This window comes from Pantherophis guttatus, chromosome 1 (genome assembly GCF_059756535.1).
Source record: "Pantherophis guttatus breed Tessera chromosome 1, ASM5975653v1, whole genome shotgun sequence".
Lineage (NCBI taxonomy): Eukaryota > Metazoa > Chordata > Lepidosauria > Squamata > Colubridae > Pantherophis > Pantherophis guttatus.
This window is the reverse complement of record NC_142063.1, coordinates 114,685,670-114,699,594: the sequence shown is the minus strand read 5'-3', so window position 1 is coordinate 114,699,594 and position 13,925 is coordinate 114,685,670. Positions and strand designations below refer to the sequence as shown.

The following is a 13,925-nucleotide window of genomic DNA, read 5'->3' as shown; positions in this document are numbered from 1 at the left end:
CATCAACAATAAAACAAGCATTCGTATTATTATTATGGGTTAGGAAAGGGCTAAGGGAGAGCAAGATTAGTTCAGAATCACTAATAATATCCTTCTTGTTTATTCAATTTCTTGGGATTATAAACAAAGAATGGAATCGACTGCTTAATTTTAGCTAGAGATTCCACCCATTTTTATAGGTGCTGAAACATTTTACAGGATTGTCATTTGTGCAAAATTGTTATCAGGAAAATAGTTGGGCCAAATGAGAAGTTATTGGGATAACGGCAGGAAAACATTTTATGTTACTTTTTATATCCTGTTTTTTCTTTTCCAAAGAGAATCCTAAGTCTTTTATCAGGAAAATAAAATTACTGCAAAGTTGAGAGCCAAAGCAAGGGTGAGTAATATACTAAAGACTACAAGCAATAGCTATTCCAAATTAACATCATTGCATGTTTTATGCTCAGCAGTGTCATCACTGCAGAATTTTAGAGTAGAGGTCCTGGATCCTGTTCCACTGAATAAACACAGAAGCCCTACATACAGTACATTAGGGCAGGCTTCCAGTATTTTAAAGTAAATACAATAGTTACATTTATCACTTCATGAATTCCTTTCCCTGAATTAAAATATTAAGATCAGAGCTGAAATCACCAAAGTGCAACACCGCTGGCTATAATAGATGTTCCCATGTGATGTTGTAGCTAAGAGCACCAGTTCTGGTTGTGGCAATGAGAACATTAGATCCGACCTGATCTGCTCAGATATGAAGGTAAAAGATAGTGGCTTTCAACCAGACCTTTTAGTCTTAGTTTGTTTGTTCTGAGTTATAATCTATTAGTTAATTTGCTCTGAGTAATAATCTATTAGACATTTGGCAAATCAACTTTCATATCCCATTGTTTTATTTTTTGTGGAAACCTGGTCTTGAACTTGGAATTTACACAAAGGAAGGCTCATTTCATTCTTTGTATCTTCTTGAATACAGGATGATACACTTCTTTATCATGTAAGTAACAATGCTTCTACTAAAGGTTAGGTGATCGATGTGTTAGGTGAAAGAGTGATTTATGGGTTAGGTGAAAGAATGATGTCACTATTTGCTGAACTCAACTAAGTGGTCTGATTTGGGAGGGGAATTTAAAGGACCTGGTGGCTCAGCAGACTAATAGCATTGTGATTAACACTAGCTGTCTGCAATTACTGTAAATTCGAATCTCACCAGGCTCAAGGTTGACTCAGCCTTCCATCCTTTCTAAGGTAGGTAAAATGAGGACCCAGTTTGTGGGGGCAATAAGCCGACTTTGTATAAATATGCAAAAGTATGAAGGCTATTGCTTAATGCATTGTAAGCCACCCTGAGTCTCCGGAGAAGGGCGGCATATAAATCAATTTTTTAAAAAAAAGGTATTGTGGGTATTATAAGCTTTAGCTAGTCTTTTTGCTTTGTGTTGTTAGAAAATTTTTTATCAATCACTTTTCATTTTCATTAGAGTATACTTGTTTAATTCCATAGACTTCTAAAGACAAATGCACTTATTCCTGCATCATAAAAAGCTCTCTACTCCATCAAAATTATTTTAACATTAATAATACGCTATCTCAAAATAAATTTGTTAATCTCTAAGCCTCCACTTGATTACTTAACATCTACAGTATTAGGAAAGGCAGCCCTTCCTAGATCAGGATACTATAGCTATAGCAACTTGTACCTGTCATTTAGAGATTCAGTTTCTGGAATGCATTTACATACAGGAGACTGACCTTTGAAGACCACAGTAAACTAGAATTCAATCAAAACTCAGTGCTCTACCTATTGATTGGCACTAATGGCAATAATAATGGTATTATATACTACAAACAGGTTTCTTTATTCAAAGTTATTTATTCAAGTTAATCAAAATGCTAGTAACGACTTAGAATCCTATGCTGTACCGATCAGAACTGCTTCCTCCAACCACAATTAACTGAAGAGACCCTCTTGTAAAAAAGCTACTTATGGTAAACTGATTTTGTGAAGTGAAGGTTCCATGATTTTTCAGTCTTGAAAACTATACTCTGAAACAACGTCAATCTAGAGGTTAGGTTAGTCCTTGGCTGACTGTCTTCCAGAAATTAGGGTCTTTTCTTGTGGAAAGCTTTTGGGGATGGTTGTGTGCCATCTTGAACTTTACCTTTTTAGTCTCTTGTTTATTTGGTATAGCGTGTTGTATCTGTTGCTTTGAAAAAAATGTCTTAATAAAATTGTACTGCACAATGTGATTTACTGTAGATATTTAGGATTGTTGTAAGCCTCTGTGAATTTAAAAAGTTTAACAATATGAAAATGTAATGAATAATAATATTTTACCTTTTTACATCCATGTTCTTTTAAGTGTAAAACAATAATTTTTCTGTCTCATTTTATTTGAGTCCAAGGCTCTCATGATTTTTGGACAGATTGCTCTTCCCATTGTTTTCCAGGTTATAAATTACTTTGATAATTAGGGAATGATTCATTTTTAATATAATGCATAGTGAGCCAGGTGGGATATCACCATCATCCAAACCAATTCACTACAGGATGAAGGTCTCTTCAGATCCTTTCCAGCACCTAAACTTGGTATGCATCGACCTTAAAAGATCTAGAAAATGTTTGAAAGGCTGAGCAAATGATGTAACTGCAGTCAAAGGTCTTAACTGGAAATTACTTTAACTTTTATAATTGTACCTAATTTGACATTGAGGAAATTTGGTCCTGCTTGGAATGCAGCTTGGATATACTAAGTACTGTTGTTACGTATACATACAAATGAGACACCTTGTAAAAGAGTTGTATTACATTAAAAAGAAATGGTCACTGAAAGAATTTGGTTCCAGGACAGAAAAATGTGGCATGTGAACCACTAGTTGATCCAACAAGGATATTTTTGCCTCCACTATTGCTGAGAATTTTCTTGGCAACTACAGAGTACCAAACTATATTCAGCTGGTTGACAAACTTCTTACTGCATACAAGACCATGAAGCACAACATATCACTGAAGATTCATTTTCTGCATTCACACTTAGACTTCTTTCCTGAAAATCTAGATGCAGTCAGTGATGAACATGGTGAAAGTTTTCATCAGGACATTACTACAAGGCAAAAATAGTAACCGGGCAACTGGAATCCATGAATGCTGGCTGATTATTGTTGGATACTGCAGCGGGATGCATAGAACACTAAGTAGAAATGAAAATCAGCAATAAAACATTTTTATGCAGTATATCAGAAATATTATGCAATTAAATACATTATAGTCATTAAAAGTTAATTTAATATTTCTTGAGATTCCTGTGTGAGACAGTCATTCTAAAATTGTACTTGTGTTCAGTTTGAAGGGGTCTATTATAATCATCAAAACATTATTATTGTCCAATGTTATTAATTGCTCACCTGAGAAAAGATATTTACTTACTTCTTATTTCTCATGACTAGCTTTTTAGAATTTGATTTTGTTTGGCTTTAATTGTCTTTACAATACCAGAGTGAAAAACTTGATTTGACAGATGGTGATTATTATTTTTTTTGTCTTTAATTTTTTCATGTCTGAACCCACAATTTATTAACTGCCACAGCAGTGAAATGTAGTTAGGAATTTACTCAGAGTTCCCTATTTTATTTTCAGTCAGTATTCTCTTAACTAAACTGGCTTTGTTTGCTTTGAGTTTAATACGATGCAAGAAATCAACCAATTCTGGATTAATCAAACAAACTATACTTCTGCAAAATGTGGTTTAGTACAATGCCTGACGTTAGTGACAGCTTCAGTGTAGATGAGATGGCTGTCTTTTTTTCAAGTACTATTCCCCCCCACTTGCCAGTTTTTTAAAAAAACAATGATAAGAACACTGTTTTCTGTTGATTCTCAAACAGACATGGTCCACCATTAGCTACAATTATCATTTAGTGAAAAGTGGGTAAAACTAAGTTTTCCAGTGGAGGCAGTGCAGGTGCTGTTTCCCACAGACACCGTATTTTGAAGGGTCTTTCTAATTCTGGGGTGCAGGGGGCCTCCTGGGCCTCTTTGCTTACAGCCAGGGGTGAAGTCCAGCAGGTTCTGGCAGGTTTTGGAGAACCAGTAGTGGAAATTTTGAGCAGTTCCGAGAACCAGTAGCGGAAATTTTGAGTAGTTCAGAGAACCGGCAAATGCCACCTCTGGCTGGCCCCAGAGTGGGGTGGAAACAGAGATTTTGCAATATCCTTCCCCCAGGAGTGGGGAAGGAATGGGGATTTTGCAGTATCCTTCCCCTAGAGTGAGGTGGGAATGGAGATTTTGCAGTATCCTTCCCCTGGAGTGGGGTGGGAATGGAGATTTTGCAGTATCCTTCCCCTGCCATGCCCACCAAGCCACATCATGCTCACCAAGCCATGCCCACAGAACCGGTAGTTAAAAAAAAATTAGATTTCACCACTGCTCACAGCACTTTGCTCTGAGAAAAGGCTTTGTGGAGTGTGGAGCTTCACACTGGCTGTTCTCCTATTGTGTCAGTTGCTTCAATAAGAAAGCAAACAGCAAAACAATCCAGAATCATCATACAATGCCTCCCTCAGGCGGCCATTTCCTTGGAATGAAGGACTAACTTACGGGCCACTCTCTGGAAAGCAGCCATGTCCAGCAGGAGGTTCAAAAAATAATGTGGCTGCCACAACTATTTGATCAAACCCTGATTCTTTTTTTAGGGGTTGGGCATGCAATGCACATAAAAAGAGGCAGGGCTCCAAATGCACAGTCAAGGCTGCCATTTGACTTTTTTTGAGCCACCTTCCCCAGCTTCACAGATGCTGCTAATGGAAACTATCATTAGCTGCATTCCTGTAGGATTTGCAGGATTATTAAATTTAATTTAATTTAATTTAATTTAATTTAATTTAATTTAATTTAATTTAATTTAATTTAATTTAATTTAATTTAATTTAATTTAATTTAATTTAATTAATTTAATTTAATTTAATTTAATTTAATTTAATTTAATTTAATTAATTTAATTTAATTTAATTTATATGCTCAGGGCGAAGATTCAGGGCGGCTCACAATACAGGTGAGGCAGGTGCATGTTATGCTATGCTATACTATACTATGTTGTTTTATGTTATGTTATGCTATGCTATGTTATTTTACAGTATGTTATATTTTAATGTTATGCTATGCTATGTTACAGTTATGTTTTATGTTATGTTTTATGTTATGTTTTATGTTTGTTGTGTTGTGTTGTGCTGTGTTATGTGTTATGTGTTATGTTGTGATTTAGTAAATTTATATGCTGTCAATCTCATTTAGAGGCAACTTTGGGCAGCTTAAAAATATTAAAAGTAGTAAACATTAAAAGAAATAAAGAATAAATGACACAGTAATAATGTCACATTAAAAGATGGGGGGAGAGGGGAGCACAGGGAGAGGTGGGGGGGGGTGTTCTATTCTAATAGCCACCTTCAGAGTGATATCACCCCCTCATTGGGGCTCCAGGCCAACTGGCAGAGCCAGGTCTTTAGGACCTTACAGAAGGCCTGGAGGGTCAGTATGGATCTCACCTTGGGGATGGGTGGGAGTGTAAGATGTTCCAAAGGGCAGGAGCCATGGCAGAAAAGGAACTCCTTGACTGATGGGCCCACAGCATGCCCTTTCTGCTGGCATGGGTGGGGCGGGCCAGTTTCATTGGGTTTTTTTTAATGCTTCCTTATTCTCCTTTGCAAAATCCTCCAACCAGTTTGGTTTTGACTCAGCTGAGAAAATAATTAAAGAGCCGTTGGGAATAGTGGTTATAACAGAAAATCAAAGGGCAAGGAAGGAGCTGCATTACTCTTGTGGAATGGGACAACTCGCCACAGCCAACTCGCTATGGCCAACTCATCATGGCCAACTCGCCACGGAACAATTTAACAATTCAATTTAATTATTTAAAATAAATTAAAAAATATTTTACTTTTTATCATTCACATTTCATTCTCTCCCTCCTTTGGCATTCTTTCTTTAATGATTCTATTCCACCATTTCTTTGATATTAGTGACCCGCAGCGAGTTGGCCATGGTGAGTTGACCAGAGTGAATTGGCCATGGCAAGTTGGCTCCGATGCAGGATTTTAGGAGTCTTTAAGGATGTCCATTCTAAAAGACATTAGGCAGTTAGTGGGATAATTAATCCTCCTAAAGAATTCAGTGGCTGAGGACTTTCTTCAGGGCTACCTTCATCTCTTTGTTCCTTAGACTGTAGATTATGGGGTTGAGTAACGGTGTGCCCAGAGTATAGACCATGGAAAGTAGCTGGTCTTGCTTTGGAGAGAAGCTGGTGTTTGGACGCAAGTACATAAAGCTGCAGCAACCATACTGGAGGGCCACCACAGCTAGATGGGAAGAGCAAGTAGATATAGTCTTTCGACGTGCATCGGCTGAGTGGATCCGCAGCACTTCCACAGTGATGAAAAGATAAGAGATACAGATCAATATGAAAGGCACTGCAATGGCCATTACCCCTGAAAACAGAATCCCAACTTCACTGAGTTCAGTCTTGTTACTTATGAGCTGGTACATAGGGGGCACATCACAGAAAAAGTGTTCAATTCCAAGCTCAGCACAGAAGGAAAGGTGAAAGACCAGCCACACCAGCATCAGGGAAATCAGGAAAGCAACAATCAATGACATAACTACTAGCTGAATGCATAGCTGCTGACTCATGATGAAGATGTATGTCAAAGGCTTGCAAATAGCCACATAACGGTCAAAGGCCATAATAGCCAGCAAGAAGCAATCAGCACTACCTAGTCCAATGAAAAGAAACATCTGAGCACTGCAGCTCCTAAAACTGATGAACTTCTTCTTCTGCAAGCTGGTCACCAAGATCTGTGGGACCACAGTCGCTGTATAGCAAAGTTCAATCACAGAGAGAGCGCCCAAAAAGAAATACATAGGGGTATGCAGGTGAGGGTTCTTCCAGATAGCTAATATAATCAGTGTGTTACCTGTGATTATGAGTGCATAAACTGTGCTAATGCCCAAGAAAAGCAAAGACTGATACTGTGGTTGAGTGGGAAAAGCCAAAAACATAAAATCCAGCATTGCCGTACAGTTCTCCTGAAGCATCCAGAATGATTGCTCCTATCCTAAAAGAAGAACATAAGAAAATCCGTGATCAAGCCAGTATATAAAAGGCATATTTTACCTGAAATAAACAGAGGTTTGACATGACAAAAGGGTAAAGGTTGATGTGTAGTTCTCTCATGTTGGGCTGGAGTTTCTATGAATCCCCCTCATTGGGCAGGAAAATGATGGTTTAGAAAGAATTAGAATTCAACAGCGTCTGGAGGATCAGATTATTAGTCCTTGCACTAAATGAAGGAGGGAAATATGCAAGAAGGCTCCCAAGCACTATAGAAATTCCCACCAGACTAAAATGATGCTGTTCATATTTCTGACTTATCACTTTTTATGTGTACGGCCCTAATATATCCTTCTGTTTGGGAAGTTTAATTGACACACCTATATATGGTCATTTTATGATTCTGTGTCTGTTATGTTTACTGAAATCCTTGATAGCTGCTATTGCAATAGCATGAATAAATATTCATAATCCAAAGAATAAGCAATACAGAATCACAGCATATTGTTTCATGTGAGTATTTCCATAACAGTGTTTTTTGCAATTTTTGAATATCTGCTTTTTGAACTTTTGAAACAACAAGGCAAGTGGGATGGATTTTGAGAAACTGATTTTTCAACTGGAAAAATGTCACCTCCTGTCACAGACCTCTAGAGGTGCAAATTTATTTATTTATTTATTTTAAATCATGATCCCAGGAGAAATGTTGTATTAAATACTTTACAGGACTAAAATATGTTTGAGATGTTGTTAGGATATGGTGTAAGTCTAACAAATTGTTCAAGCAATATATGTGTTCTATCATTTTAAATGTATTCTGTAACTTTAAATGTAATGCTGAGTAATTGTACTGCTGAGTCATTGTAATGACTAATGACTGCTGACTAACTGCTGACTGCAATTATCATAATTGTACTGTTGAGTCATTGCACTGCTGACTTCACTTATCTTAAGTGGATAATTACTAGTGTAAACTGTATATAAGAAGGAAGCCGAGCTACAGCCATTGTTGGACCTGCTCTCATCATTGCTTGACTTGCTGCTTGACTTGCTGGTTGAAACTGTTACTGTCGTGTGTGAAGAAGTGGATGGATCTGCTATCATCGTGATTTGTTACCAGCGTGAATTACTGCTGTTTGTCTGGTAAGAAGATATCTGTAACTTCGGACTGATTTGAATGGCTAAAGACTTGGATTGACTAAAAGACTATGCAATTGTTTTTCACTACAAAGTAAAAGCTTTGTTAAACCAGTTTGTATGTATTGTATTCATTGCTCTCAGTACCGTTTCTCTGTGCACTTACTCTGCTGGTTGGTAACACAACAATATCCTTAACATTGGTTATGGGCCCAGAGCCAACCAGAACTAACTAGGATTGTTCAGAGCTAAACTGAGAGTTAATGTGAATAACACAGAAAACTGTGTTTGTGAAATATAATCCAAGTGAAGATGGCACAAGAACAGTTAGCGAATATTTCCATGATAACCCGGCTGGATGGAACAAACTATGTATCCTGGTCTACAAAATGTAATCTACTTCTGCATAGAGAGGGACTTTGGGACGTAGTAATTAATCCACCGGATGTAACAACATGGAATCCTGATGATGAAGAAGATGCGAAGAAATTAGTCAAGTTTACTAGAGACAATGAACGAGCTCTTTGCATAATTGGACTGACACTGAGTGACCAGCAGCTTGTCCATATTCGTGGCGAAGAGTCTGCTGCTAGGTGTTGGACCAAGTTAAAGAGACTATATGTTTGTGACACTGTGGGTGCTCATATAAATCTCACACGGAAATTGTTTAAGCAACATCATCTTAAAGGAGGAGATATGATCGTTCATTTGGAATCCATGACCAGAATTTTCCAGGAGTTGCACGAAAAGGAACTTATTTTCTCGGAACTACAGCAAGTTTATATAATTCTTTCTTCTTTGGATGATAGTTATGATGACTATGTTTCTTCACTGGAGGTTTTGACCAGATATGACCTCACATTGGCTGGCGTAACCGGTAGGTTATTGGAAGAATCCAGAAGAAGACAAGAAAGGGATCAGTTGAGAGTAAACCAACCAGAAGAAGAAAAAATGTACTCAACTGTCTATGTTGTAAAACGATGTTTTGCTTATGGGGCTAAAGGGCATATAGCTAAATATTGTAAGAATAAGAAAATGTCTGTTAGGGATAATAATAGACTCAAGAAGGGTTGTAATTTAGCTATATGCAGTTCAACAACTAATGTTAACCAGGATTGGTGGGTTGTTGATAGTGGTGCTTCTCAATCTATTACTAAGAATAGAAACAACTTTGTGAAAATGGATAAGAGTAACCAACATGTTAGATTAGCAAATGGTTGGAAAGTTAAGGTAGCTGGAGAGGGTGTTGCACATCGGTCATTTAGTACTGAACCATTGCCTATGTTATATATTCCTGGGTTAAAGTATAATTTGCTATCTGTTAAATCATTATTGCAAATTGGGTTTACAGTAACGTTTAAGAATGATAAATGTATTATTGAAAAAGATGGAAAGGTTGTTACTGCAATATTAGAAAATGATTTATTTATTTTAAGAGAGAACCCAGCATTAGTAGCAAAATCTAAGTCGGTGTACAGGAATGATAAACCACATGATGAATGTATTCATCTATTACATCGAAGACTAGGGCATATAAATTTCAGGTCATTAAAGAAAACAGTTCAGCTATCTGAAGGTATAAAACTACAATCATGTAGTAAGTATTTGAACTGCAACGCTTGTAATCAGCAAAAGAATTAGGTAATACCAGCAAATCGTTTTAATGGTTTTAAGACCAAAAAGCCATTAGAGGTAGTGTTCGTAGATTTGATTGGACCCAAGAAACCCAGTATTGGAGGTGCCTGCTATATTCTAAGCATAGTAGACCATTACTCTAGGTACGGATTTTGTTAACTTATGAAAACAAAATGTGAAACATTCCAGCATATAAATAACTGGCTGAGATTTGTTGAAAAGAAACAGAAGTATAAAGTAATGTGTTTAGTAACAGATAACGGTACAGAATTCACTAACCAAAGGTTAGAGAAGTTTTTGCAAGAGGCAGGTATACAGCATAAACGGTCTGCTCCATATAGACCACAGCACAATGCTTTTGTTGAGAGAAGGGGTCAAACATTACAAGCCATGACTAAAACAATGTTGGCAGATTCTGGTTTGCCTGAAACTTTATGTTATGTGTGCTAACCATGTATTAAACAACGTGGTACATTCATCTACTGGTGAAATACCATTTACATTATGGCATGGGAGGAAACCAAATCTTAGTTACCTACACACATTTGGAGCCCCAGCTTGGGTGCATATTCCATCTACTGTGAGAAGGAAGGAACAACAAAGAGCCAAATAAATGTTTTTCGTAGGCTATGATTCAAACCATAGGTCTTTTAGATTTTGGGCACAGGGAACTACTAGTGTTTACTGTAGTGCTAATGCAAAATTTCTAGAGCACGAAGGATGGGAGAAACTTGAGCATGCAGATTATAGACAGGATGACAATACTGTTAGCATTGAGCATCAAATGAGTAACAATACTGATGAGGATATAGATGATGTAGATTCTTCTATTAAGGTTGAAGAAGAGGAGGTAGTTTTAGGGGAGGATGAAATTGAATCACCTGCAATGAGTCCTGTATTACCTAGGAGATCCAATTGGGAAAGACATCCACCTGACAGGTATAAAGCAACCGTAGTTTGTCAGGTTAATATAGAACCTTCAAGTTATGAGGATATTAGGATGTATCCTAAAAAGGAGCAAAATGCTTGGAAGGAGGCAATGAGTAGAGAAATAAATTTATTAACTAAATTGGGTGTTTATGAGGATGTTAAATTGCCACCTGGAGAGAAATTGATTGGTTGTAGATGGATGTATAAAGTAAAGTATAGATGGGATAGTAACCCATAAAGCTCGCCTTGTAGCTCAAGGTTTCGCTCAAACGGAGGAGCAGGAGTGAGAGTTATGCTTATATTTACTGCCAAATGCTATTTATGCCTTAATGGGACATTTAATTAAAACTAAGAGATCAGGTCACTACTTTCTTCCAAAGAAGTATTTGCTTGATGGTTCACAACATATGACAGATGCTGAAGTACTGATAAATTTGATCCTCCTTTGTGTAACTATGGAAAATAATTTGGAGGGGAATTCTGTAAGTACAGGAGAACCACAAGGGAGGAACAAGTTTGGATCAAAATAGCAGGTCAGAAAAGTTAGATCCATAAAGCTTGCTTTGCTCTAGTCTAGGCCATAGAAACCTTACATGCATTAATTTAAATTAACACAAAATTCAACCAAATTATGCAAAATGAATGTAATGAAAAAGAAGTAAGTGGTAGAAGTGTAATCTGCAGCTCCTCCAAAGTTTCTCTTTTCCTCCTTTGTGTAACTATGGAAAATAATTTGGAGGGGAATTCTGTAAGTACAGGAGAACCACAAGGGAGGAACAAGTTTGGATCAAAATAGCAGGTCAAAAAAGTTAGATCCATAAAGCTTGCTTTACTCTAGTCTAGGCCATAGAAACCTTACATGCATTAATTTAAATTACCACAAAATTCAATATTGGTTTCAGTAAGGAGAACCAAAAAGCAGAAGCAGAATATACGTAGAGCAAGAACAGCAGAATAACAATAATTCAGCTGACATTTTAAAACTCTTTGAAAACATTTTTAGAAAGTATTTTATTTGGTTTTGAAAGTTCTACTATTTATCCTGGAGAACATTAAAAAAGAATTTAGGAGAAGAAGCCTTCTCCTAGATTGCAGTTGCCATTGTTGAATAGGATCACTCATGAAGGACTTTATATATAGTACAAGTATAGCCTTTACAGTATCTCAGATAAGTCACCACCCTTTATGAGACTCGGTTCTCCATTCTTTTTCCTCAAAGCTGATTTTTTTAAAAAAAGAAATGCTGTTAATGATGTATTCTAGTTATTTGCTTGTCACATGTTTATAGGTAATTGTGCAAGAGTTAACAAAGCATAATTTTTTGTTAGATAGTGATTTTTTTTAAAAAAAACATTACTTCCTCTCTGTATCCTAAGAAAATAATGTCATTGTATGTTTTCATAATATGGGCATCTGTCGTTCAATAGAATTGTGGTGGTGACAATGAATCCGTGATTTCTATTTAAGACCATAATGTATTGACTAGCACTTGAAAAATGGGAAAACTAATTCATCCTGACAAATCATTTGCAAATAAGTATTGATAGTTAGTTTGCTTCAAAGGTACTGGATACACATAAAAATCTACCAAAGGTGAATAGAAGGGTAACTTTTCACCCTTGTTTGTATTCTCATCTCTCAGGCCATCTTACCATGCAGATGACGATGACTTTGAACTTAAGGCTTTAGCGTTATCTCAGACAGCAAGATGGGTGGCATATAAATTTAATAAATAACAAATAAATAAAAATTAGAAAACAGCAGAATAGGAAATGGTATAAAATGAGCAACTTACCAGGGATGATAAGTGGCAGCTCCACTGTTCTTGTGATTTCTGTCTGTATTTGGACTGCCAAGATGAGAAGATTGTTCAGTCATAGGTTTGATCAGGAAAAAGAGGAATGGCCTTTTTCCTCGAAAAAGAGCTGCATAGATAGGTTAAAACAGCCAAGGTCTCACTCCCTTGCTGAAGAAAGAGGATCTGCTAGAGAATATGTATGTTCACTTGCCTGTGAAGTACTATCAATCTTTGGATACATTAGCCAGACTTTTCTGCCTTGTTCTTTGTGGAATCCCTAGGGTGCAGTTGCTTAATCTAGATGATTTATAATATATTGCCCAGTTCATATACCTCCATGGAATATTTACAGACACTTTTCAGAGTGGTTGTATATTAGTTTGATTACTACAAAAATGGGTATATCTGTACCAGGTGCAACTTTGCTAATTATGATCTTCACATGTAACTGGGTCTTAAACTCAATGTAGATTCTATTCTGTGAGGAATTTATACATCTTTTACAGCTATAATTAAGTACAGCTATAATTAGGTAATTGTGGGTCTTAAACATTATTCTTTATTTGCAAAACAAGAAAAAATGACAAATTGGACTCTGAAGAGCATGCTTCATCAAGGAAGCCTTTCTTTTAATAAAATTAGTACTCATTTCTTAAAGTATGTAATACATGGCCCTCATTCCGAGAAAGCCTATCAACAAATATGTCTTTGTTCTTCACTCTTTATAAATATGGGCTGTCTGTATGGTTTTACATTTTATCTGTTTTTATGGATTTTTCAATTTTGTACACTGCCAAGAGTCTATAATAAATTTGAATAAATAAATATGAGTGATGTGACAATTTTTTTTCAACATTTTCATATTCCTTGATTAGATTATTGTTTTTTGCCTGATTGTTTATCTGGTACTGATCTCTGCTTGTCTGAATTTTTTCATTTCATTTCATTTTTTCATTTTATTTGATTTATATACCGCCCTACTCCCGAAGGACTCAGGGCGGTGAACAGGCACAAGATAAAACACATAGAATACAAAAATTTAAGAACAGAAGTAAAATAGAATTAAATCAATTTAGCCCAAGACAAATTTTAAACCCCAGGTTAAGAACAAATTAAAATTTACATTAAAATTTACATTAAAAAGAGAATGGGAGAGGTTAGGCCAGACCAGCCTGGTGAAATAAAAAGGTCTTGAGAGCGCGGCGGAAGGTGCGTAGATCCGGGATCCTCCGTATCTCCGGGGGGAGCTCGTTCCAGATAGTAGGTGCCCCCACAGAGAAGGCTCTCCCCCTAGGGGCCGCCAGCCGACATTGTTTCGCTGACGGCAC

General features: G+C 36.7%; 1 protein-coding gene across 1 annotated transcript; it reads right to left on the bottom strand.

Moving 5' to 3' along the window:
- Positions 1-5,134: 5,134 nt before the first annotated feature.
- LOC117667106 (olfactory receptor 10W1) lies at positions 5,135-13,562 on the bottom strand. Its single transcript, XM_034420301.3, has 2 exons — positions 12,595-13,562; positions 5,135-7,101 (listed from the first exon to the last, which is right to left on the bottom strand). The coding sequence occupies exon 2, from the start codon at positions 7,079-7,081 to the stop codon at positions 6,158-6,160; it is 924 nt and encodes a 307-aa protein (XP_034276192.2). The 5' UTR covers positions 7,082-7,101; positions 12,595-13,562; the 3' UTR covers positions 5,135-6,157.
- Between the last annotated feature and the right edge of the window lie 363 nt (positions 13,563-13,925).

Excerpts from the sequence above, each read along its gene's own strand:
- LOC117667106 (XM_034420301.3), bottom strand. The coding sequence starts at position 7,081 with ATGCTTCAGGAGAACTGTACGGCAATGCTGGATTTTATGTTTTTGGCT.